General features: G+C 47.2%; 1 protein-coding gene across 1 annotated transcript in view; it reads right to left on the bottom strand.

Moving 5' to 3' along the window:
- Positions 1–27,779, bottom strand: part of loxl4 (lysyl oxidase-like 4) — a 167,402-nt gene that overhangs the window by 121,264 nt on the left and 18,359 nt on the right. The window contains exon 4 of the mRNA XM_078224342.1: positions 9,928–10,136. Within this exon, the coding sequence (XP_078080468.1) occupies positions 9,928–10,136 (209 nt within the window). The remainder of the gene's footprint in view (positions 1–9,927; positions 10,137–27,779) is intronic.

Genomic DNA, 27,779 nt, shown 5'->3' on the forward strand with positions numbered 1-27,779 from the left:
AGCGCCAGGGATCCCAGTTCGATTCCCAGCTTGGGTCACTGTTTGTGTGGAGTCTGCACGTTCTCCCCGTATCCGCGTGGGTTTCCTCCGGGTGCTCCGGTTTCCTCCCACAGTCCGAAAGACGTGCTGGTTAGGGTGCACTGGCCATGCTAAATTCTCCCTCAGTGTACCCGAACAGGCACCGGAGTGTGGCGACTAGGGGATTTTCACAATAACTTTATTGCAAGACTACTTGTGACTAATAAATAAATATTTTCTCTATCAAAATGCATTTTGAAAAGCTCTCTGTTCCAAGGGGAACACTCCTATCTTGTCCAACTTCTCAAATCATAAAATCCCTACAGTGCAAAAGGAGGCCATTCAGCCCATTGAGTCTGCACCGACCACAATCCTACCCAGGCCCTCTCCCCGTAGCCCCACCCTGCTAATCCCCCGACACTAAGGGGCAATTTAGCGTCTCCTCTTGATCAAAATCTTTCAGCCCTGGTCGTCCTCTTCTGAACCCTTTCTGAGGCCCTTTACGTCTAATCCTTCCAAGCTCTGCGTTCAGACGATATTATCAGGGGCAACACTGGGGTCAGGGGTAACCGACCCGCCCATGGCAATGGAGACCATTCAAGTCATCCCGAGTCGAGAGGAGTTTTGCTGGGTAACGTCTGACGGAACCTGACATCGTGAGTCTGTTCAAAAACCTTGGAGACAATAATGAACTGCGGGCCCTGCCCTGCTATCAGCATTTCTCATCCCTGAACATTAACAAGCTCTCAATGAACACGACCCGTCTATCAGCAAATGACCGGGCAGCCACTTTGCACCTTTCTGTCGTAGTGATTTCAATAACCAGTTAATATGCTTTTAGTTAAAAAGAAAGCATCTTTTATGACTTCAAGCTATCTGAGAGGAAGCACCAATGAAGTGTAGTTAATGTTGTGGGAAACTCAGATCGAGGGTTTCAGGTTTCTCGGTGTCCAGATCACCAACAATCTGTCCTGGTCCCCGCACCCCCCCCCCCCCCCCCCCCCCCCATTCCGACGCTGTAGTTAAGAAAACCCACCAACGCCTCTGCCTTCTCAGAAGGATAAGGAAATTTGACATGTCAGCGACGACTCTCACCAATGGGGTGGCACGGTAGCACAATGGTTAGTACTGCTGCTTCACAGCGCCAGGGACCCGGGTTCGATTCCTGGCTTGGGTCACTGTGTGTGTGGAGGTTGCACGTTCTCCCCGTGTCTGCGTGGGTTCCCTTCGGGTGCTCCGATTTCCTCCCACATTCTGAAAGACGCGCTGGTTAGGATGCATTGACCCGAACAGGCGCCGGACTGTGGAGACTAGGGGAATTTCACAGTAACTTCATTGCGGTGTTAATGTAAGACCTACTTGCGACGAATAAATAAACTTTACTTTTAACTTTTACAGATGCACCATGGAAAAACATCCTTTCCAGATGTATCAAAGCTTGGTGTGGCTCCTGTTCTGATCAAGACCGCAAGAAACTACAAGGGTTGTGAACTTAGTCCAGTCCATCACACAAACCAGCCTCCCATCCACTGACTCCGTCTACACTTCCCCTGTTTCGGAAAAGCAGCCTGCATAATCAAGGACCCCACGCAGCCCAGACATACTCTCTTCCACCAGTCCAACGATATACAGGTTGGGTTGATTGGCCACGCTAAATTGCCCCTAAGTGTCAGGGGGACTAGCAAGAGTAAATAGGGATTCAGAGGATGGGGCCTGGGTGGGTTTGTGATCAGTGCAGACTCAATGGGCTGAATGACTTTCTCTGCACTGTAGGATTCTATGATTCTTCCATTGGGAAAAAGATACAAAAGTCTGAGGTCACTTACCAACCAACTCAAGAATAGCTTCTTCCCTGCTGATGTCAGACTTTTAAATGGACCAACCTTGTAAAAAGTTGATCTTTCTTTACACGCTAGCTATGACTGTAACACTACATTCTGCACCCTATCATAGAACCATAGAATCCTACAGTGCAGAAGGAGGCCATTTGGCCCATCGAGTCTGCACTGACCACACTCCCACCCAGACCATATCCCCATAACCCCACGTATTTACTCTAGCTAGTCCCCCTGACACTAAGAGTCAATTAGCATGGCCAATGCACCTAACCCGCACATCTTTGGACTGTGGGAGGAAACCGGAGCACCCGGAGGAAACCCATGCAGACACGGGGAGAACGTGCAAACTCCACACAGACAGTGACCCAAGCCGGGAATCGAACCTGGATCCCTGGCGCTGTGAGGCAGCAGAGCTAACCACTGTGCCACCGTGCTGCCGTGAGGTCAGATCTTTTGAATCCAGTGTTTGGGGTCAGCCTTGATTACATGCTCAAGTCTTCACAGGTGAAAAGGACTATGAAAAAGCCACTTTGCCACATTCAAATCTTACAAAGTGAAACATTTTTGATTTGGTTTGATTTACTATTCATAGGAATCATAGAAACCCTACAGTACAGAAAGAGGCCATTTGGCCCATCGAGTCTGCACCGACCACAATCCCACCCAGGCCCTATCCCCATATCTCTACATATTTTACCCACTAATCCCTCTAACCTACGCATCTCAGGACACTAAAGGGCAATTTTAGCATGGCCAATCAACCTAACCCGCACATCTTTGGACTGTGGGAGGAAACCAGAGCACCCGGAGGAAACCCACGCAGACACGAGGAGAATGTGCAAACTCCACACAGACAGTGACCCGAGCTGGGAATCGAACCCGGGTCCCTGGAGCTGTGAAGCAGCAGTGCTAACCACTGTTACCGTGCCGCCCCATACATATTGTCACATGTACTCGTATACAGTGAAAAGTATTGTTTCTTGCGTGCTATACAGACAAAGCATACCATTCATAGAGAAGGAAATGAGAGAGTGCAGAATGTAGTGTTACAGTCATAGCTACAGTGTAGAGGAAGATCAATTTAATGCGAGCTAGGTCCATTCAAAAGTCTGACAGCAGCAGGGAAGAAGATGTTCTTGAGTTGGTTGGTACGTGACCTCAGACTTTTGTATCTTTTTCCCGACGGAAGAAGGTGGAAGAGAGAATGTCCAGAGTGCGTGACCTCAGAAGGCTGAATCAAATATGTGCTTGGAGTTAAAAAGGTTTTATTTATTTATACAAACCACATTACCCAAATGTGATTCATCAAACAAGAAGAAAGGACAGTGACCCGTCACACTGAAGGAAAATAAACAGCTAGAAAAATGTCAAAATCTGCTCAATTTGTCCTGGTGAAACTAAATAATCCTTGTGTTTAATTAAGCATTTCTCAGGGGTTGCCAAGAGACTGGGGAAATCCATAACATCACATTCCTGGGTTACATTCCGGGAGGAACAGGCAACTGTGAGAATAAGAAAGTCACTGTTTTACAGAAGGGTGAGGTGATGCTGTGGGGGGAGAAGGTGGTTTTTGCGGGAAAGACTCTAGAATGACTTAAAACGTGATGGTTCTCATGTCAGGATTTGCTTGGCTGGCTGTAAAAGCTATTCTTAAGTAATAGAGTATTTGGTCTTGAGTAAACCAATGATTCAAGCAATCCCGGAGGCTCAGTGACATAGTCAGAGAGAGGACAAAAGCCCATTCCTTCCTTAAACACTTGTGCGTCAACTGTGGAGCCATTCTTTATACGGGATGACCCTAACTATAGGTGAGGGTCGAAATGGCGGGGGGAGGGGGTGGGGTGGGGGTGGGAGATGTTCCTGTGTTTGTTCAGGTGCCACTTGCAATGAATGATACATTCTTCAAGGACACACTTGTAATAGATCTCACATGGGAAAATATTTCCATGATCTTCTCACTGATAGACTGGGCTGTGGTTACAGACTGCAAGACCACCATTCAACCATGCTAATATAACAGGTCTAAGGGTAAGTCAAGTCATTTTCTCCCACTCAGAGCATCAATATTTTGTACATCACTGCAGTCTCAATTCTAAAGTGAAGTGAAAAGGTGGTCTCATGTAACTTTTACAGAAACAGGCCATTCGGCCCAACTATTCCATGCCAGTGTTTCTGATCCATACTGGCCCTCCTCGCATCCTTTTTAATTCATCCTATCAGCCCAACCTTCTATTTCTAACTTCCTCATGTTTATTGACTGCATAGATCAGCTAGATAGTCAAGATCTTTTCCCAAAGGTAGGGGAGTCTAAAATTAGAGAGTGTAGGTTTAAGGTGAGAGGGGAGAGATACAAGACGGTGCAGAGGGGCAATTTTTTCACACAGAGGGTGGTGAGTGTCTGGAACAAGCTGCCAGAGGTAGCAGTTGAGGCGGGTACAATTTTGTCTTTTAAAAAGTATTTAGACAGTTACATGGGTAAGATAGGTATAGAGGGATATGGGCCAAATGCGGGCAATTGAGACTAGCTTAGGGGTTAAAGAAATGGGCACCATGGACAAATTGGAGCGAAGGGCCTGTTTCCATGTTGTAAACCTCTATGACTCTAAGTGAAAGATGATCTTGTATTTGTACAAACTGATAGTTTCATGCATCTTCCTGCTAAGGGCTGAATCTACTGAAGGTGTAAAGGGTGTGGGATTCTCATCCGCCAACATGCCAGCTGATTAAGTGCCTTCCGTGTCACCAAACTCACTGTAGGGGGAGGGCATTAAATTCAGTTCACCAATGAAGAGTTCTCTCCAATATTTATCCCTCCATCAACATCACTAACACGGATTATCTTGGACATTACCACATTGCTGTGGTTTGGTCTTGCTGTGCATCCGACATTGCATGGAGATGCCGGCATTGGACTGGGGTAAACACAGTAAGATGGACTTTAACCTGGTGTTGTTAGACTTCCTACATTGCAACAGTGACCACACTATTAACGGTACTTAGAGTCATAGAGTCATAGGGTTTACAGCATGGAAACAGGCCCTTCAGCCCAACTTGTCCTTACCATCCAGTTTTTACCACTAAGCTGGTCCCATTGCCCGCGTTTGGCCCATATCCCTCTATACCCATCTTACCCATGTAACTGCCTAAATGCCTTTTAAAAGACAAAATTGTATCCGCCCCTATTACTGCCTCTGGCACATTGTTCCAGACACTCACTACCCTCTGTGTGAAAAAATTGCCCCTCTGGACCCTTTAGTATCTTTCCCCTCTCACCTTAAACCTATGCCCTCTAGTTTTAGATTCCCCTACCTTTGGGAAAAGATATTGACTATCTAGCCCCTCATTATTTTATAGACTTCATTGGTTGTAAGGCCTGAGATGATGAAAGGAGCTACAGAAACGCATCTTTCTGATGTTAACTCTTGTTTGGGGAAATGTAGTGGTTTAGAATAGAGACAACAGCGAAAGATAGCATTCCCTCCAACCAGAACACAGGGCAAATTCTCAAGTACTTTCATCATAATTTCTAACTGCTGTTGGCTAATCAGCGCCAAGAAGAGAAAATAAAATTCTTTAAGGATTTTGAGGTCCCTGCTATTTGACCCTGCTGTGTACGTTTGTGTATGTTAAGCTGAGGGGTTGACCTCAGATTTTGGTATTTATCATTCTGAAATATGTGCTTTTCCCTGAAGTTCTTAACTCCAAATCTCATGGGAACTGAGTGATAATGTGAATGTCCCAGGCATGCTTCCTTCTGACTCTGGCATCCTGTATCCCTCCCTCCCAACTCACCGCCTCCTCTCCCATCCATCCAAGCCCTCTCCCCAGCATCGACCCCCACACGGTCCCACCTCCAACCAACAACCGCCCTCCCTCCCCCAAAGTTGTTCGCACAGCTTTCGATCATCTCGATGCCTTCTCTAGGACTTAGCTAGCCTATATTAAGCTGAAATTTGTCTTCACCTTATCTGTAGCTGCAACAGGATGGCACGGTGGCACAGTGATTAGCACTGCTGCCTCACAGTGCCAGGGACCCGGGTTCGATTCCCGGCTTGGGTCAATGTCTGCGCGGAGTCTGCACGTTCTCCCCGTGTCTGCGTGGGTTTCCTCCGGGTGCTCCGGTTTCCTCCCACAGTCTGAAAGGCGTGCTGGTTAGGGTGCATTGGCTGTGCTAAATTCTCCCTCAGAGTACCCGAACAGGCGCCGGAGTGTGGCAGCTAGGGGATTTTCACAGTAACTTCACTGCAGTATTAACGTAAGCCCACTTGTAACAATAGTAAATAAGCTTTATATTCTTCACCCTCTCCTTTCCTTCTCCCCGATGTACTCTATGAACCTTATGTCTTTGTCTGTATAGCGCACAAGAAATAATACTTTTCACTGTATCCCAATAATAAATCAAATCAAATCTCCCTAACCCTTTCTCCTCTCTATTCCTGTCTCTGTTCCCACCTCCCAGCAACCCATACCCTGCGACCTCACGCCCACTATCACTCGTAAATGGCCTGGGGAACCAGTAACAGTATGGGGGGAGCATTCTACGGGCGATAGCCATCACCTCCCCAGTGACACTGCCAGTCCAGTAGATCTGCCGACCTCTAATTAGCCGACATCTCTCAATGGGTGGGGTTTCCACCTTCCAGTGTCCTTTACTCCAAGGAATGGCCTGTCGAGTGCCTAAGTGCCTTAACAGAGGCAATGCAGAGTTCTCCAGTTGTGGATGAGAAAGAGGTTGCCTTCATTAAACACTGACCCTTGAATTATAAAGACTCACTCCAGAGACTTTTACAGCCTCTGAAAGGTGGACGGGGCTGGGGGGGGGGGGGGGGGGGGGGGTTGTGCAGGGGTGCATGGTTTTTTTTATTCATTTGTTGGACATGGGCATCGCTGGCTGGCCAGCATTTATTGCCCATCCCTCGTTGCCCTTGAGAAGGTGGTGGTGAGCTGCCTTCTTGAATCGCTGCAGTCCATGCGCTGTGGGTTGACCCACAATGCCATTAGGGAGGGAATTCCAGGATTTTGACCCGGGTGATTAGCACCACTGCCACAGTGCCAGGGACCCGAGTTCGATTCTGGCCTTGGGTGATTGTGTGGAGTTTGCACGTTCTCCCCAAGTCTGCGTGGGTTTCCTCCGGGTGCTCCGGTTTTCTCCCATAGTTCAAAGATATGCAGGTTTGGTGTATTGGCCATGCTAAATTGTCCCTTAAGTGTCCCAAGGTGTATAGATTAAGGGGGATTAGTGAGATAAATGCATGGAGTTACAGGGGTAGGGCCTGGATGGGATGCTCTATCGGAGAGTTGGTGCAGGCTTGATTGGTCAAATGGCCTCCTTCTGCACTGTATGGATTCTATGATTCTATACACATTATCCTGGCTGGTAGCTCAGTGGTGGACTGAGGGGGGCCCTCACTATTGGCTTTACTTTATATCTAACAGCTGCATCCATTCTGGGAGCCGCTAACGCTCACATACTTGACGCAAAATAAGCCAGAGAGATACCATTTCTCAGCAGTGACTTTGTTCCGATTTCTAACCAGTCTGGATGTTCCCTTGAAAACTAAAAAAATAATAATTTTGAATGAATTCTGACATTGAATTTTCAGCATTCCATCTCTGCTAATTAATCAGGTTTTACCAAGTCATTGGCAAAGCGTATTGCCCCATTAATTCTGACAAAGAAATATGCTGTTTGAAATAAAAAAAGGTACAACTAAATCCATCAAAGTTTCCGTGGCAACCGCTTCAAAGGCTTTGATTTGGACTGAAGGCCCTTAATGGGGATTGGTCAAATTGATCAGGTTAAATCTGAATTAAACCAGCCCACAGTTGCTGAAATCCAGATTTACGACAGGGGGGGAATGGGTTTAAAGCAGGAGAAATGACATTGAGTTCCAAAACTTGGGCTGGGACCTTTCCCACTTCATGTTGAACATTGGTGGGACTAAATCGAGGCCTACACTACACCCAAAGTACAGCAGACTCACACCTCACATTAACTGCACTGCCAATTGAAACACTGTAATTATTACCAGTGTTTACCCAAACACACTTTCTTCTCCTTCTGGGTTGACTATAATTAAAAGGAAAACAACCGAGGTTTGCTGATCTTGCAATTTAAAGATGTAAACATTCACTCCTTGATGGCGCAGCCTGCACGTCATTCACACTGCAGTCGGCTGGAGAGAAAGACTTGCATTTGGATAGCACCTCTCACCACCACCAGACGTCCCAAAGCACTTTACAGCCAAAGACGTGCTTTTTGAAGTATAGTCGCAGTTGCAACGTGGGAAGCGTGACTGCACAGCAAGCTCCCACAAACAGCAATCTGATCGCAGCCCGTGATTCTTTACTTATGATCATTGAGAAATGAACATTGGCCAGGGGATTGTCCCCCTGCTCTTCTTGTTCAAAAATAGTGCCAAGGGATCTTTTACATTCACTGGAGGAGACAGATGGAGCCTTGTTTTAACATTCTAGTCAAAAGACGGCACCGCCAACAATTCAGCACTTCCTCAGTACGGCACTGGAGTGTCAGCCTGGAGCAGGACTCAATCGCAAACACTCAGACTGAGTCACGGCTTACGCTGAGAGGAATGGTCTGCCAAAGCATGGTTGTATCTTACCCTGGAGTTGCTGCTTGCTGAGTAAATAGACCGCACTGTGGGTGGTGGATAAGCTAGATAGTCAACATCTTTTTCCAAAGGTAGGGGAGCCTAAAACTAGAGGGCATAGGTTTAAGGTGAGAGGGAGGAGGTACAAAAGGGTCCAGAGGGGCAATTTTTTCACACAGAGGGTGGTGAGTGTCTGGAACAAGCTGCCAGAGGTAGTAGTAGAGGCGGGTACAATTTTGTCTTTTAAAAAGCATTTAGACAGTTACATGGGTAAAATGGGAATAGAGGGATATGGGATAAGTGTGGTCAATTGGGATTAGCTTTGTGGTTAAAAACTGGGCGGCATGGACAGGTTGGGCCGATGGGCCTGTTCCCATGCTCTATGACTCTCTGAGTGCTGCCTTAACCCTGTTCTATCTTCTCCTCAGCGGCTGACGCTTTTGCAGCATTTTGAACTTCACACCTCCAGTAAATTAGAACCAGGGGAACGTGACAGGATTGAGTGTAATAAAATCACAGATTAAATCTCAGGTCCTTGGGTGGTTATGCTAAACGTGTACAGAATATTGAGAGTGCCGTGCTCAGTGCTGGTCTCCATTTTATAACAGGGGAGCACTGAAGATGGGCCAGGTGCTGGAAAATGGAATTAGAATAATGGGGCGGTTAGTCTTTGACCGAGAAAGACACGATGGGCCGAAGGGCCTTTTTCTGTGCTGTGGATCTCGATGACTCTAAGAAGGCGAAAAACAAAAACAATTCCAAAACTGACAGGTTATGCCTATCAGGAAAGAGGGAACAAAGTGGGGATTCCAGCTCTAGAAATGTGAGCCCCGAGGGCAGATCTGAGAGGGGCCTTTAAGATTATAACGTTTTTGTTAGTGTAGGCAGAGGTGAAGTTTCCACTTGTGAAGGAGGCCAGGCTTTGGGACATGAGATAGTCACTAATAAATCCATTCGGGAATTCAGGAGAAACGTCTTTAACCAGAGAGAGGTGGAACCCGTTATTTGGGTGGATTGGCCGTGCTAAATTGCTCCTTAGTGTCCAAAGATGTGTCGGTTAAAGGTATAAGCGGGGTAAATGTGTGGGATTATGGGGATAGGGTGCGGGTTTGGCTTGGGTAAGATGCTCTTTCGGAGAGTTGGTGCAGACTCAATGCACCAAATGGCCTTCTTCTGCATTGTAGGGATTAAGAACAAAGAATAAAGAACAAAGAAAATTACAGGAACGGGCTCTTCAGCCCTCCATGCCTGCACCGACCAAGATTCTATTCTATGAATTTAAGGGGAAGCTAGATAAACACAAGAGAGAAAATGATGGAAAGGTACGTTGACGGGATTACATGAAGAGGCGTGAGGGGAAATATTTATCCAGTGCAAACATTGCCTTGCCCCCCAATGGGCTAAATGGCCTCTTCCCGTGCTACAAACTCTTTAGCACAGGGTGAATGGCCTGGCCCTACCTGTAAATCTTCGTGTTCACTGGAAGCTCTCCCGGGAATCCCAGCATTCCACACACCACTCTGCTGTTGTTGAAGATCCAGCCCACATCACAGACCTGTTTCCACCTCCCCTGGTACTTCACCTCCACCACTCCCTCCGTCACTGGGTTTCGTCTCTTGGCAGAGGCTAAAACCGGCCGAATACGGACCTCGTCCGCCTTGTTCCCATCCTGGTGAGAGAAAGAAGACAGTCGGGATTTTAAATGTTTTGCCGACAGTAGATAGCATTAAAGCGCTGGCGGGTGAGGCACCGCCTGTCGCTATCGAGCCCCCGGTGTCGACCGCCCTTCACTCTGGCTTTCCGATTTGAGAACTCTGGTTAAATAATCAGTGTGCTGCAGTCTACCAACACAGACGGGAGACAGAACACGGTTGCTCCCGCAATTGGTCACAAAATATTTTCATCCCCGCTGTCCAATAAAGAAAAGTGTCACAAGTAAGGCTTACATTAACACTGCGATGAAGTTACTGTGAAAATCCCCTAGTCGCCACACTCCGGTGCCTGTTCGGGTTCACTGAGGGAGAATTTAGCACGGCCAATCCACCTAACCAGCACGTCTTCCAGACTGTGGGAGGAAACCGGAGCACCCGGAGGAAACCCACGCAGACACGGGGAGAACGTGCAAACTCCACACAGACAGTGACCCAAGCCGGGAATCGAATCCAGGCCCCTGGCACTGCGAGGCAGCAGTGCTAACCCGCTGTGTCACTGTGCACAAAGGAGGCTGGATAAAGTTGTTAGCCTGGCATCGTTTTGTGGTGCCCTTGCCTCAGTGTTGGAGGGGATCAGTACATACTCCAATTTATAATCTAATCAGGCACTGCGTGTATGATTCTCAGGCCCCGCTGATGTTGGGAACGGAGGCAGACAGTAAATAGTTAGCATGTAAATAAATATTTTTTGAACATAGATCATTGCCTCTGGCGAGATCTCAGAGTGAGAAGCTAACAAATCCCCAGACAAACCCACAATAGCAGACGGAGCAGTACTGGGAACTGATGCCTTGTTCAAGGTACCATTCCTCAGACGTGACGTATCCTTCCTGAGACAATGGAGGCATTCTCCTGACATCCTAAGCATCATTGCCCAAGCAACAACAAAAAAAAACACATTTTAACTGGATATTCATCGCACTGCGGTATTGGGCTTGTGGGGAAGGGAGTATTCCCTGCTGATGTGAAATGATTGCTGCATTTTCCTACATAGCAAAGGCCACTGCAGTCAAAAAACATTGGTTAATGCATTTTAAGTTCTCCCTGGTGGCCGCTATTTGTCCCTCCACCAACATCACTAACTGGGGCGGCACGGCGGCACAGTGGTTAGCACCACTGTTTCACAGCGCCAGGGACCCGGGTTCAATTCCAGCCTCGGGTCACTGTCTGTGTGGAGTTTGCGTGTTCTCCCCGCGTCTGCGTGGGTTTCCTCCGGGTGCTCCGGTTTCCTCCCACACTCCAAAGATGTGCAGATTAGGTGGATTGGCCATGCTCAATTGACCCTAGTGTCAGGGGTATTAGTAGGGCAAATGTGTGAGGTTGCAGGGATAGGGCCTGGGTGGGATTGTGGTCGATGCAGACTCAATGGGCTGAATGGCCTCCTTCTGCACTGTCGGTATTCTATTCTATGGTCATTATCACTATGTGGGAGCTTGCTTTTTATTTGCGGGACATGGGCGTCGCTGGCTGGCCAGCATATATTGCCCATCCCTAGTTGCCCGAGGTCAGTTGAGAGTCAACCACATTGCTATGACTCTGGAGTCACACGTAGGCCAGACCAGGTAAGGATGACAGAGTTCCTTCCCTCAAGGACATCAGTGGGCCAGGTGGGTTTTTCCGACTATCGACAATGCTTTCATGGTCATCAGTAGATTCTTAATTCCAGATACTTTTCATTGAATTCAAATTCCACCAGCTGCCGTGGCAGGATTCGAACCCGGGTCCCCAGAACATTAGTTGAGTTTCTGGATTAAAAATCTAGCGGTAATACCACTGGGCCATCGCCTTCCCTGTGCACAAACTGGGTCACCACATTTCCTACGGCACAACAATGGCCACCCTTCCAAAGTATTTCATTGGCTGCAGAGTCTGCCCGAGGTCATGGAAGGCGCTACCTAAAGGCAAACCTTTTCTTCTTGATGTCAATGCAATAATGTGATTTGTGAACGGGCGATCTGTCAAAATGAAGAAGTTAAGGGTAAATCGCCGATAGCGATTTGAACCCAGACCGGAAAGCGGGCGATCCAGATCTGCCCCGCTGTACGATTAATGCAGCCTGGGGCAGTGAGCGGAAACAGATGCAAAAAAAGTGTAAATAATAAAAGGAAAATGGGAGTGTATGAAAAAAAATCAAAGACCCTCCTGATCACACGATTAACTCCTTTTGGTGCAGATGGTGTCTACCCTAACTGCTAATAATTTATTCATCATGCCTTTTTTTAAAAAAAAAATTAAATTAAAGGCCAGAGACTTTAAAGGTTTGTGTCAACACTGCAATCAAATTATGGAGAGAATCGCCATGGAAACGAGCAAACAGTGCAGGAGGAATTCCTCCACCTTCCTGTCCCTTGGTTTTGCGCCAGTCTCTGAATACCCCTCAGGGTTCTAAAGGATGCAAAACACAGAACGCCAGGAGAACCATTGATACCTTTTCCAAACACAACACAAGGTTATGTTTCTTATACATTCATCATTTACATCAAAGCTTTCTCTAGGCTCTTTGATCTTTTTAAAAAAAATCTTGGTTTCAAGAGTGGGATCTGAAGAATTCGGACTCGCCACCAAGGTGGAACAGAAAGGACGGAGAGAGGAGGCAAGGTAACTATTGACTAGGCCAGTGTTTCCCAACTTTTTATATGTTGTGGCACATCTCTAAACTGTAAAAATATTTTGAGGGTGTAATTCTCCTTACTGAGAACCTCATTTTAACTTCTCCCTGTCCTTGCTCCTGGTTTTTCTAACCTACGTAGAAACTAGAAGCAGGAGTAGGCCATTCGGCCCTTCAAGCCTGCTCTGCCATTCACCTTGATCATGGCTGATCATCGAATTCAATATCCTGATTCCCCCCTTCCCCCCATGTCCCTTGATCCCTTTCGCCCCAGGAGCTATGTCTAATTTCTTCTTGAAATCACACAAAGTTTTGGCCTCAACTACTTTCTGTGGTAGTGAATTCCACACATTCGCCACCCTCTGGGTGAAGAAATTTCTCCTCACCTCAGTTCTAAAAGTTCACCCCTTATCCTCAAACTATGATCCCTGGTTCTGACCTCCCCTACCATCGGGAACATTCTTTCTGAATCTACCCTGTTAGAATTTTGATTTGATTCGATTTGATTTGATTTATTATTGTCAAATCAAATCTTGGGCCGGCACAGTGGTTCGCACCGCTGCCTCACAGCGCCAGAGACCCGGGTTCAATTCCCAACTTGGGTCACTGTCTGTGCGGAGTCTGCACATTCCCCCCGTGTCTGTGCGGGTTTCCTCCGGGTGCTCCGGTTTCCTCCCACAGTCCAAAGGTGTGCGGGTTAGGTTGATTGGCAGTGGTAAATTGACCCTAGTGTCAGGGGATTAGTAGGGTAAATGCATGGGGTTATGGGGATAGGGCCTGGGGTGGGATTGTGGTCAGTGCAGACTCGATGGGCCGAATGGCCTCCTTCTCCACTGCAGGGATTCTATAATTCTATAATGTATTAACATGCAGTGAAAAGTATTGTTTCTTGTGCGCTATACAGACAAAACATACCGTTCATAGAGAAGGAAACGACAGAGTGATGAATGTAGTGTTACAGTCATAGCTAGGGTGTAGAGAAAGATCAACTTAGTGCGAGGTAGGTCCATTCAAAAGTCTAACAGCAGCAGGGAAGAAGCTGTTCTTGAGTAGGTTGGGTCGTGACCTCAGACTTTTGTATCTTTTTCCTGAAGGAAGAAGATGGAAGAGAGAATGTCCAGGGTGCGTGGGCTCCTTGATTATGCTGGCTGCTTTGCCGAGGCAGCGGGAAATGTAGACAGAGTCAATGGATGGGAGGCTGGTTTGCGTGATGGACTGGGCTTCATTCATGACCCTTTGTAGTTCCTTGCGGTCTTGGGCAGAGCAGGAGCCATACCAAGCTGTGATACAACCAGAAAGAATGCTTTCTATGGTACATCTGTAAAAGTTGGTGAGAGTTATAACTGACATGCCAAATTTCCTTAGTTTTCTTAGAAAGTAGAGGCGTTTGCGAGCTTTCTTAACTATAATGTCGGCATGGGGGGACCAGGACACGTTGTTGGTGATGATCTGGACACCTAAAAACCTGAAGCTCTCGACCCTTTCTACTTCGTCACCATTTAGGTCGACAGGGGCATGTTCTCCTTTATGCTTCCCGAAGTTGATGACAATCTCCTTCGTTTTGTTGACATTGAGGGAGAGATTATTGTTGCTGCACCAGTTCACCAGATTCTCTATCTCATTCCTGTACTCTGTCTTGTCATTGTTTAAGATCCGACCCACTACGGTGGTGTCGTCAGCAAACTTGAAAATCGAATTGGAGGGGAATTTGGCCGCACAGTTACAGGTATACCATGAGTATAGTAGGGGGCTGAGAACACAGCCCCCTATTCCAGCCCCTATTTTATAAAGTCCAGTGAATATAATCCTAACCAATTTAGTCCCTCCTCATGTGACAGACCTGCCATCCCAGGAATCAGCTTGGTAAACCTTCGCTGTACTCCCTCTATAGCAAGGACCATCCTTCCTCAGATAACGAAACCAAAACTGCACTCAATACTCCAGGTGTGGCCTCACCAACACCCTGTACAACCTCTCTCTGTTTCTCTCACTTCTCCCAGGGTCTTTTTCCGCCCTTTTTGAGTTTCCGCTTTTTGTGGGCGCCTTTGTCTTCAATTCCAAGTCCTGTTGGTCAGGCACATGGGACAGACCAACATAAAAATTCTAAACTGCTCTTTCCCAGCCGGCAATGCGCAGGACGCCCAAGATTTATCGGGTCTTGGAGATGCAAAGGTGGAGATTCGTCGGGTCTTGGTGTCAGAGCCGAAGGCGAAGGTGAGTTTTAGTTTAATTCCAGGAATTTTGAATCTTTGCTTTTGTGGTGCACTTAGGGGGTTGCAGCACACCCCTTGGCAACCACTGAATTAGCTGATGCTAAGCGCAGCATTCAAAAACCTGCTGGTCATCGGGGAAACCTCGTGTCAGAGGCTTCCACAGCCCAGGAAAAGATTTTAAGTTAATCCAAGAGATGGTGCAATGATTTCCTCTTCGGGTTTAGGTTCCAGCTGAAGATTTCTTCATCCAATAAAAATTTAACCAAAGGCTAAAATGTTTGTGTGCTGAGTATGAGTAGTTCCTTGGTGACGTATCTTTGGAGATGGGTCAAGGGTCATTCATTTGAAGTCATAAGAACATAAGAACTAGGAGCAGGAGTAGGCCATCTGGCCCCTCGAGCCTGCTCCATCATTCAATAAGATCATGGCTGATCTTTTTGTGGACTCAGCTCCACTTACCCGCCCGCTCACCATAACCCTTAATTCCTTTACTGTTCAAAAATTTATCTATCCTTGCCTTAAAAACATTCAATGAGGTAGCCTCAACTGCTTCACTAGGCAAGGAATTCCAACCCTTTGCATGAAGAAGTTCCTCCTCAACTCAGTCCTAAATCGACTCCACCTTATTTTGAGGCCATGCACCCTAGTTCTAGTTTCACCCGTCAGTGGAAACAACTTCCCTGCTTCTATCTTATCTATTCCCTTCATAATCTTATAGGTTTCTATAAGATCTCCCCTCATTCTTCTGAATTCCAATGAGTATAGCCCCAGTCTACTCAGTCTCTCCTCATAAGCCAACCCTCTCAACTCCGGAATCAACCTAGTGAATCTCCTCTGCACCCCCTCCAGTGCCAGTATATCCTTTCTCAAGTAAGGAGACCAAACTTGTACACAGTACTCCAGGTGTGGCCTCACCAGCACCTTATACAGCTGCAACATAACCTCCCTGTTTTTAAACTCCATCCCTCTAGCAATGAAGGACAAAATTCCATTTGCCTTCTTAATTACCTGCTGCACCTGCAAAACAACTCCTTGTGATTCTTGCACAAGGACACCCAGGTCCCTCTGCACAGCAGCATGCTGCAATTTTTTACCATTTAAATAATAGTCCATTTTGCTGTTATTCCGACCAAAATGGATGACCTCACATTTACCAACATTGTACTCCATGGATTGTACTACCAACATTGTCCTACCAAAATGGATGACCATACAGGAGGACACCCTGTTCACACAATATCCACAAATACTGGGCTGAGGTGCCCTGGCTTCATGGTGGACTTGGATTTGGGAGTGCTATGTATATAGAGAGGAGCTGGGTTGGACAGCTCCCCAATGCATTCCCACCAACGGGAACTTTCCCAAGGGCAGGTATGGCCTTGGATCGACTGTCCGTACCACTGAAGTGGGGGCTTGACAACTTACATTGTCAAGGCCCCATTTAAGGGCAGTTCAGTGAGGTGAACAGCATTTTTTTGCTAGGGACCCCTCCCTCAGCCCCACATGGAGACCTCCAGCCTGAAAGAGGCAGTCTCCCTACTTGGGTGTCCATTGGAGGTAACATTCAATTGGGAAGGCAAATAAATGGCCTTTCCCCTTCTTATCCAACATCCTTAACCCTTTGGCCCATCTTGCACCTGGGACCGGGAATGGGGAAGTCTTGCCCCTGCGTACCTCACCAGCACCAAATAGGAGGCCACCTCCAGGAAGATTGTAACACCAGTCTCGCTGCCGGCATGCGCGGCTTCTGATTGGTCGTGATGTTGGGGTCCTGAGGCCCACGGGCAAACCCAGTCTACTATATCTAATTCGATTTCAATTGCGGTTCAGAGGTAGCTCGCTCATCTCGGAGGTCGTGGGGTCAGGTCACATTCAAAGAGACTTGACCATAAATTCTAGCCGGACGTTACAGTGCAGCACCGAGTTAAATCCTGGCTCTGTCAGCGGGAGATTCCGAGCAAGGGAATTAATCCGGGTGCCCTGGCCAATACTCATCTCTCATTCAGCATCACTCTAAACAGATTGTCTACTGAAGATCACACTGCTGATTGTGGGAGCTTTCCGTGCATAAATTGGTTGCCAAGTTTCTTATATTACAACAGTGACTCAAGTTTAATAAAGGAGGCGATGGCCTAGTGGTATTATCACCAGACTATTAATCCAGAAACTCTGCTCTTGTTCTAGGGACCCGGGTTCAAATCCCGCTATGGCAGATGGTGGAATTTGAATTCAATAAAAAAGATCTGGAATTAAAAATCTTCTGATGACCATGAAACCATTGTCGGAAAAACCCACCTGGTTCACTAATGTCCTTTAGGGAAGGAAATCTGCCGTCCTTACCTGGTCTGGCCTACATGTGACTCCAGAGCCACAGCAATGTGGTTGACTCTCAACTACCCTCGGGCAACTAGGGATGGGCAATAAATACTGGCCAGCCAGCGACACCCATGTCCCATGAATGAATTAAAGAAAATGGGAGCTCATTGGCTCCAAATGTTTTGGGACACCTATGAGTATGAAAGGCGCTATAGAAATGCAAGTTGTTTCTATTTTTTTAACCACATTAGCGAGAAAGCAGAACTGAATTGCAGGATGTCGAGTTGTCATGGCAATGTGAAATTGTTATTCCATGTGTAGAAAACCAAATCCAAACACTCCGGGATTTTAAATCAATCTTAGATGGTCGAGGAAAAAGGGAGATGGTGAATTACCTGCCTCTTCTCTCCCTTTGTGCGTCATTACTGCGGCTTCAGAATATTGCGCAGACTAGATTGTCAACTCACCAGCAGTGATACTGTCCCTGATGACTCTGGACCCCATCACTGCTTCTGCAGTGGCTTCTCTGGTGCCTCAGCGAGGGGGTAATGTTGTGTTCAGTCAGCTACCGGACAGCAAGGACACAAGATGCAAGTCTGTGCCTGGTCATAGAAACTAGAAGCTGGAGGAGGCCATTCAACCCTTCGAGCCTGCTCCACCATTCATCTTGGTCATGGCTGATTATCAAATTCAATATCCTGATCCCCCCCTTCCCTCTCATATCCCTTGATCCCTTTAGCCCCAAGAACTATATCTAATTTCTTCTTGAAATCAGATGTTTTGGCCTCAACTACTTTCTGTGGGAGTGAACTCCACACATTCACCACCCTCTGGGTGAAGAAATTTCTCCTCACCTGAGTTCTAAAAGGTTTACCCCTTATCCTCAAACTATGACCCCCAGTTCTGGACTCCCCCACCAAATAGGAACATTCTTCCTGAATCTACCCTGTCTAACCCTGTTAGAATTTTATAAGTTTCTACGAGATCCCCTCTCACTCTTCTAAACTCCAGTGAATATAATCCTATATATAGACCTGGTCTCTCCTCATATAAGAACATAAGAAATAGGAGCAGGAGTAGGCCATCTGGCCCTTCGAGCCTGCCCCGCCATTCAACAAGATCATGGCTGATCTGAAGCGAATCAGTTCCACTTACCCGCCTGCTCCCCATATCCCTTAATTCCCTTATCGATCAGAATTTCCTTATCGATCAGACAGACCTGCCATCCCAGGAATCAGCCTGGTAAACCTTCGCTGTACTCCCTCTGTAGCAAGCACATCCTTTCTCAGATAAGGATACCAAAACTGCACACAATACTGCAGGTGTGGCCTCACCAACGCCCTGTACAATTGCAGCAAAACATCCCTATCCCTATACGCAAATCCTTTATGAAGGCCGTCATACCATTTGTCTTCTTTACTGTCTGCTGTACCTGCGCGCTCACTTTCAGCAACTGGTGTGCAAGGTCTCCAAGGTCTCGTTGAGTATCCACCTCTCTCAATTTACACCCATTCAATTAATAATCTGTCTTCCTATTATTGCTGCCAAAGTGGATAGCCTCACATTTATCCAAATGACAAAATGGTCAACTGATCTCAGCCAGGGCTCTGAGTTGGGCACCGCAACTGGCTTCAGTCATGATCAAGGCAGGGGAGTCTAAAACTAGAAGACATAGGTTTAAGGTGAGAGGGGAGAGATACAAAAGGGTCCAGAGAGGCAATTGTTTCACTCAGAGGGTGGAGAGTGTCTGGAATGAACTGCCAGAGGTTGTAGTAGAGGCGGGTACAATTTTGACTTTTAAAAAGCATTTAGATAGTTACATGGGTAAGATGGGTATAGAGGGATATGGGCCAAACGTGGGCAATTGGGACTAGCTTAGTGGTTAAAAAAAAAGGGTGGCATGGACAGGTTGGGCTGAAGGGCCTGTTTCTATGCTGTAAACCTCTATGACTCGCCATTCACACACAGAAAACTACAAAGACTTCCTCAACAAACATGTTCTTTTAACCAACATTACTGCAACAGGCGTGGAAACCACCATGTGAATGTGCGTCTCTCCCTTCTGCTATTTCAGCAACTCGCCGGGCGTTAAAGAACAGTCTCTGTTGTGGTGGAGAAACCCATCAATAGGTTGTCTCACCCCCCACAGCATTGAAGAGGCAGTCAGATGAGTTGCTGCGGACCACAAGCAGCCGCAGGATTGGATCCGTTAGAAAAACAGGGATAAAGCCACAACATCAGAGGGAAAATCAATGAATAAGATTGGGGGTGTAGGGCAGAGTTGGGGAGAACAAAGCCTGAATGTATAAAGTATTAATTAATACTTTAGCTCCTTTTCCTTTCTAAATATCCAGGCTCCACAATGAGGTTATTGCTTGTTATCATTGCCGCTTTCATACAGATAATATCCCCCATCTAAGATGCTGCAATATGAAACCGTCTTAAGATCTGTTAAAGGCAAAGGATCTGGATCAAGAAAAAGGGACACAGCTGTGTACCAGCTGCACGCTAAGCAGCACACAAACCCCATCAATCATTCTTCACATTGTCCGTGGAGGATCAGAGCTGCAACTGTCACCATGGTAACAGGACAAGAGGAACTGTTAGCAAACATGAGGGCTTTTATCCTAAAACACGGGGGCATTGGATGGTGGGCAGACTGCAGAGAGTGCCAACCGGTCTCCTCATTCCTGATGGATGTGATCCAGACAAGTGATTTAGAGCTGTCGCGAGGGACAAGGTGCAAAGATCAAAGCACAAGGGAGGTTAAGGAATCAAAGGAAGCAGTTTGGAAACCAGGTTCCAGTCAGTCCAAGCCACCTTTCATTTGGCTTAATCAGACAGAGGTTGGAGCGGGGGTTTTGGTTCCAATGTTCACTTGGCTTCAGCCCAATCCAGACTCAGGAAGGGTCCTCAAGAATCTCAATTCAATTCCAAACTGGGTCATCATAAATTGGCAGCGTCTCAATCGGAAGGAAAAAAGGTTGCACTGTTGATGTGGAACCAGGAAACGCCACCCTGCTGCATTGAAGAGGAATCTCCAAGGCCAGATCTTTGGCATGTTGTTTGAAGTGGTGTTAGACTAAGAGGGAGTTTCAATGCACACCCGGCATGTGGTGCCTGAACTCTCCAATGGAATCAGTGACTGAAATCTCTGAGATTGATGATAAAGTAAAGGGAGGGGTACAGAGGACAACAACAAGGTCTGGTAAAGTGAAGGGGGGCGAGCTGGGACGTTGAGGTTGGAGAGGAATGAAAGAACTTGCATTTCTGTGGCAGCTTTCAATACCTCGGGACATCCCAAAGCACTCCGTAGCAAAGAAGTGTATTACTCTTGTCACAGCCATGTTACAATCTGACAATCAGTCAGGTGGCAATGACCAGACAATCTTTTTCCTTGGTGCATTGGTGCAGGAAATAAAAAACAGCAAAGAATAACTAAAGAAAAAAAAGGAGGGAGAAATTAGAGTATGAAAGAAAGCCAGTGAAAGATAGAAAAACACCGTGGCGGCACGGTGGCACAGTGGGTTAGCACTGCTGCCTCACAGTGCCAGGGACCTGGGTTTGATTCCCGGCCTTGGGTCACTGTCTGTGTGTTCTCCCCGTGTCTGCCTGGGTTCCCCCTGGGGTGCTCCGGTTTCCTCCCACAGTCTGAAAGACGTGCTGGTTAGGGTGCGTTGGCCGTGCTAAATTCTCCCTCGGCGTAACCCGAACAGGCGCTGGGAGTGTGGCGACCAGGGGGATTTTCACAGTAACTTCATTGCAGTGTTAATGTAAGCCTTACCTGTGACACTTTAATAAATAAACTTTAACTTTTTAAATTTTAAACTTTAACAGATAGTGAGAGTTTCCACAGGTGGTTAAAAAGGAACAGTGTAGGTAAAAGTGAGCGTGGGTCCGCTCGACAGTGTGTGGAATATTCTGGTCACGCTGAAAGTCAATGGCTGGACCGACAAATCTCCCGCGGCGAGTCCTGCCATGACGGGGCTGGAAAACCCCGGCCAGCGAGTCTGGAGAATTGATGGGGGAAAATAAGGAAATGGTGAATGAAATGAGCAGATGTTTTGCATCTGTCTTCGCCGTAGAAGACACAAATAGCATCCCAGAAATGATTGCAAGTCAAGAGGTGAAAGGGAGGGGGTGGAAGGGAGTGAAGCCTGAAATAATTGCAATCACCAGGGAAAGGATGCTGAGAAAATTATTCGTTCTAAAGGCTAACAAGTTCCCAGATCCTGGGTAATGTCTGTATAATGAATCTGCAAAGAGATACAGATAGGCTAAGTGTGTGGGCAAACATTTGACAGACAGAGGACAATGTGGAACAACGTGGCCTTGCCTGCCTTTGTAAGAAGAATGGAAAAACAGCACATTAGGGACATAGGAAACAGAAGTAAGAGAAAGCCATTCAACTAGATCATGGCTGATCTTCTGCACCATTTCCCCGACTATCCACATGTCCCTTGATATCTTAATATCTAGAAATCTATCAATTCTAGTATGGAGTTTGCACATTCTCCTCGTGTCTGCGTGGGTTTCCTCCGGGTGCTCCGGTTTCCTCCCACAGTCCAAAGATGTGCGGGTTAGGTTGATTGACCATGCTAAAATTGCCCCTTAGTGTCCTGAGATGCGTAGGTTAGAGGTATTAGCGGGTAAATATGTAGGGATATGGGGGTAGGGCCTGGGTGGGATTGTGGTCGGTACAGACTCGATGGGCCGAATGGCCTCTTTCTGCACTGTAGGGTTTCTATGATCTTCTCTGATTCTATGAATTCCTGTCGTGAACATACTCAATGACTCAGTTTAAAGTAAAGTTTCAAGTTAAAGTTTATTTATTAGTCACAAGTAAGGCTTACATTAACACTGCAATGAAGTTACTGCGAAATTCCCCAAGTCGCTACAGTCCAGTGCCTGTTTGGGTCAATGCACCCTAACCAGCACATCTTTCAGACTGTGGGAGGAAACCGGAGCACCCGGAGGAAACCCACGCAGACACGGGGAGAAGGTGCAGACTCCGCACAGACAGCGACCCAAGCTGGGAATCGAACCCGGGTCCCTGACGTTGTGAGGCAGCAGTGCTAACCACTGTGCCACCGTGCCGCTCACATCCTTCCACATCCTCCTGGAGTGAAGAATGTGCAAGATCCACCAACCTCCGAGAGAAGAAATTCCTCCTCGCCTCAGTTTTAAATGGCCTATCCCTTATTCTGAGACTGTGCCCCTTGATTCTGGGCCACCTACCTCCAGGTGAAACATCTTTCCCGCCTCTCCCCTGTCCAACCCTCTATGTTATAATGAGATCACCTCTCATTTTTCTAAACCCGAGGGAAAATAGACCCAATCTCCGCAATCTCTGTTCAGAGGACAGCCCCACCATCCCAGGAATTAGTCTGGTGAACCTTCATTGCACCCTCTCTCTGACTAATACATGCCTCTTTAGGTAAGGAGGCCGGAACTCTTTATTACAAAGGGATCCGGGTGTCCTGGTACATTGGGCGGCACGGTGACACAGTGGTTAGCACTGCTGCCTCACAGCGCCAGGAACCCAGGTTTGATTCCTGGCTTGGGTCACTGTGTGGAGTTTGCACGTTCTCCCCGTGTCTGCGTGGGTTTCCTCCAGGTGCTCCGGTTTCCTCCCACAGTCCAAAAGATGTGCTGGTTAGGGTGCATTGGCCATGGTAAAATTCTCCCTCAGTGTAACCCGAACAGGCGCCGGAGTGTGGCGACGAGGGGATTTTCACAGTAACTGCATTGCAGTGTCAATGTAAGCCTGATAAATAAACTTTAAACTACATGGATCCTGAGCTTTATAAGTTGAAGTGTAGAACGAGGAAATGATGATGCAGCTTTATAAAACAGTCTCAGCCTCCTGGGCAGATGTCCAATTTTGGGCACCACACTTAAGGAAGGATGTGAAGGCTTTAAAGAGGACGTGGAAAATATTCTCGAGAATGAGGACTGAGGGGCTTGCAGTAATGAAGGTTGGGAAGCTGGGGTTGCTTTTCTTAAAGCGAGTGTTGAGGGGAAATTTGACAGACGCGCCCAAAATCACGAGAGGTCCCGACAGGGTACATGGAGAGGACTGTCCTCTTTGTTGGAGAGGTCAAGAATCAAAGGGAACAGATTTAAGGTGATTTGCAAAATAAAACAAAGGCGACATGAGAAAACAAGCTTTGAATGCAGTGAGCGGTCAGGATCGGAATTGCGTTGCCTCAGATAATGATGGAGGCAGATTCAATGCTTACCTTTGAAAGGGAATTGGATAAGCACCGGAAGAGTAAACACGTGTGGGGTTACGGGGAAACAGACACTGCGACAACGGATGAATGAACACCGCTCGACAATCACCAGGCAAGAGTGTTCTCTTCCTGTTGGGGAGCACTTCAGCAGTCATGGGCATTCGGCCTCTGATTTTCGGGTAAGCGCTCTCCAAGGCGGCCTTCATGACACACAACACCGCAGAGTCGCTGAGCAGAGACTGATAGCCAAGTTCCGCACACATGAGGACGGCCTCAATCGGGATCTTGGGTTCATGTCACACTATCTGTAACCCCCACGACTTGCCTGGGCTTGCAAAATCTCACTAACTATCCTGTCTGGAGACAATACACATCTCTTTAACCTGTGCTTAACCCTCTCTCCACTCATATTGTCTGTACCTTTAAGACTTGATTACCTGTAAAGACTCACATTCCAACCATTATTTTGTAAATTGAGTTTGTGTCTTTATGTGCCCTGTTTGTGAACAGAACTCCCACTCACCTGATGAAGGAGCAGCGCTCTGAAAGCTAGTGGCTTTTGCTACCAAATAAACCTGTTGGACTTTAACCTGGTGTTGTTAAACTTCTTACTGTGTTTACCCCAGTCCAACGCCGGCATCTCCACATTACGGGGAAAGCGCAGGGGAGTGGAATAGATTAATTTCTTTGGCAGAGAACAAGTTCAGACTTGACAGGCTGAATGGCCTCCTTCTGAACTGTAACCATTCTAGGAATCACAAAATGTTAGTCTATAGGTATAGCAAGTGATTCGGAAGGCAAATGGAATGGTGTCATTTATTGCAAGGGGAACACAATATAAAATGTAGGGATGTTTTGCAGCAGTTGTACATGCCATTTGGCACACGGTTTACAATTTTGTTTATTAGTGTTACAAGTAGGCTTACATTAACACTGCAATGAAGTTACTGTGAAAATCTCCCAGTCGCCACACCCCAGTGCCATTCTGAGGGAGAATTTAGCATGGTCAATGCCCCTAACCTGCATCTCTTTGGACTGTAGGAAGAAACTGGAGCACCCGGAGGAAACCCACGTAAACATGGGGAGAACATGCAGACTCACCACAGACAGCGACCCAAGCCGGGAATTGAACCTGAGACCCTGTTAGGCAGCAGTGCTAACCACTGTGCCACCGTGCTGCCCATGATCTGATCTGACCATTGACGTTAGTGAGCCTATAGGCCGAAACAGACGCCGGAGTGTGGCGACTAGAGGATCTTCACAGTAACTTCATTGCAGTGTTAATGTCGGCCTACTTGTGACACTGATAAATAAACTTAATGAGCAGCAATGTGCCCATATGGCTGCAGTGCGAGGTCAGAAAGTGACCCCTCTCACCTCAGTCCCCACACAAACCATAGAAACCCTACAGTGCAGAAAGAGGCCATTTGGCCCATCGAGTCTGCACCGACAACAATCCCACCCAGGCCCTATCCCCGTTTCCCTACATATTTACCTGCTAATCCCTCTAACCCTCATATTTACCCACTAATCCCTCTAATCTACACATCCTGGGACACTAAGGGGCAATTTGACTTGGCCAATCAACCTAACCCGCACATCTTTGGACTGTGGGAGGAAACCGGAGCACCCGGAGGAAACCCATGCAGACACGGGGAGAATGTGCAAACTCCACACAGGCAGTGACCCGAGCCGGGAATCGAACCCAGGTCCCTGGAGCTGTGAAGCAGCAGTGCTAACCACTGTGCTACCGTGCCGTCCCCTATGCTACTGTGCCGCCCCAAGGTGCAAGAACTTCAGGATGGATTAACAACCACAGCACAAGCTGCACTGTAGCTCACTGAGGGTGTTCCTGAATAGACGAGTTAAAAAGTACTGCACAGACTTGTCCAGCCTTCTTATGATTCCATATTAGTTCCTCTAACTATTAAATCAATATCTGCCTCCATTGGGTGAGTGCGTACTCTCTGCTGAGTTCCGTCTGCTCCCTGACTGTGTGTGGAACTCAGGAATGTGAGGATTCACCCGAGCAGGCAAGGCATGTCCCTGCCCTTATCTGAGAAAGCTATTATTGTCTAGACGTCAGCATGTGTTTTTCCAACCAAATGACCTCAGCTGCTCGCTCGCATTCCACTGTGTTTCCCATCCTCGCTGTGAATGAATGAAGCTGCTGTGTCTCAAACATACCTCTGCCCATTACACATTGTGCCGTCTATCCAAACCCTCTCTCAGGGAGCGAGGAAAAGCTTTGTCCCGGGAATTCCCGGGGTTGCTCACTCATTGTGCGTCCCCGTTAGTTCATCTGAATGCTGATAGAAAGCAACAACAACTCGCATTTATATAGCCTCTCTTGATGCGTCCCAAGACATTTCACAGGAGTATAAAATCAGGCAGTCCCTGACAGCTGACACATCAGGAGATATCAGGACAGGTGGGAGGTTTTGATCCCCGTATTTGGGGAAAGATGTGGTGGCATTGGAGGCAGTTCGGAGGAGGTTCACTAGGTTGAACGAGCGGCACGCTGGCACAGTGGGTCAGCACTGCTGCCTCTCAGCTCCAGGAGCCCGGGTTCAATTCCAGCCTTGGGTCACTGTCTGGGTGGAGTCTGCACGTTCTCCCCGTGTCTGCGTGGGTTTCCTCCGGGTGCTCCAGTTTCCTCCCACTGTCCACTGTGCGGGTTAGTTGGATTGGCCATACTAAATTGCCCCTTAGTGTCAGGATAAATGCCTGGGGTTTTGTGGATAGGGCCTGGGTGGGATTGTGGTCATTGCAGACTCGATGGGCCGAATGGCCTAATTCTGCTCCTATATCTTATGAATTTATGAACTCATGTATGTTCCAGTGAACACCTCACGTGACAGGAGTGGTGTCGGTCAGAGGACAGCTTTAGAGAGGAAATTCCACCTCCAATAGACAGGCAAAGGAAATCCAGGGTTTTCTAGCCGCCAGAACTGGAGGAATTTATTAAGGTTTTATTCACATTTCTCATCAGTCTTATTTTGTCACAATCATCTATTGTTTTAAGTTTGTTTTAAGAATCCTCAAGTTCAAATACATGAAAGACAGTTTAAACAAGTCTTACACTCAAGACAAGAGAAGTCAGTGCTCAGGAATGTGACCTTTCTCTGCTTGAAAGCTATATTGTCTGCACTAATCTTTCCCAACTCATGTACAGCATATGTTAAACACACTTCCTCGACATCATCCCATCAAACACTCCCAGGACAATTACAGCACGGGGTTAGATACAGAGTAAAGCTCCCTCTACACTGTCCCCATCAAACACGCCCAGGACAGATACAGCACGGGGTTAGATACAGAGTAAAGCTCCCTCTACACTGTCCCCATCAAACACTCCAGGACAGATACAGCACGGGGTTAGATACAGAGTAAAGCTCCCTCTACACTGTCCCCATCAAACACTCCAGGACAGATACAGCACGGGGTTAGATACAGAGTAAAGCTCCCTCTACACTGTCCCCATCAAACACTCCCAGGACAGATACAGCATGGGGTTAGATACAGAGTAAAGCTCCGTCTACACTGCTCTCCTCCATTCAGTTACTTTTCTTGATTTGATTTGATTTATTATTGTCACATGTATTTGTATACAGTGAAACATATTGTTTCTTGCCCGTTATACAGGCAAAGCCTACCATTCATAGAGAAGGTAAGGAGAGAGTGCAGAATGTAGTGTTACAGTCATAGCTAGGGTGTAGAGAAAGATCAACCTAATACGACGTAGGTGTGGTGAACCATTGTTGGTTCCCACCAGGTAGTGCTGAGCCACGGTCTGGCCAGTACTATGAGTCTGTATATATGTTACTGTTGGGGTTAGGGTTGGGCTGTTCTACCTGTTAATATAGTCCTTATGGTACACCCCAGTCGGCTCCGCCTCCTGGGAGAGGTATAAAGGTCACTGCTCTGCCTGGTGACCCTTTAGTCTGGGATCGTGTACTGTATATGGTAGCTCTGTTATTGTTGGCAATAAAAGCCTTTATTTCCCGAGTACATCCAGCCTCTCATGTGTTATATCGCGCATCAGTAGGTCCATTCAAAAGTCTGACAGCAGCAGGGAAGAAGCTGTTATTGAGTCGGTTGGTACGTGACCTCAGACTTTTGTATCTTTTTTACTGACGGAAGAAGGTGGAAGAGAGAATGTCCGGGGTGCGTGGGGTCCTTAATTATGCTGGCTGCTTTTCCGAGGCAGCGGGAAGTGTAGACAGA

This window comes from Mustelus asterias, chromosome 11, assembly GCF_964213995.1.
Source record: "Mustelus asterias chromosome 11, sMusAst1.hap1.1, whole genome shotgun sequence".
In the NCBI taxonomy this organism is placed as follows: Eukaryota; Metazoa; Chordata; class Chondrichthyes; order Carcharhiniformes; family Triakidae; genus Mustelus; species Mustelus asterias.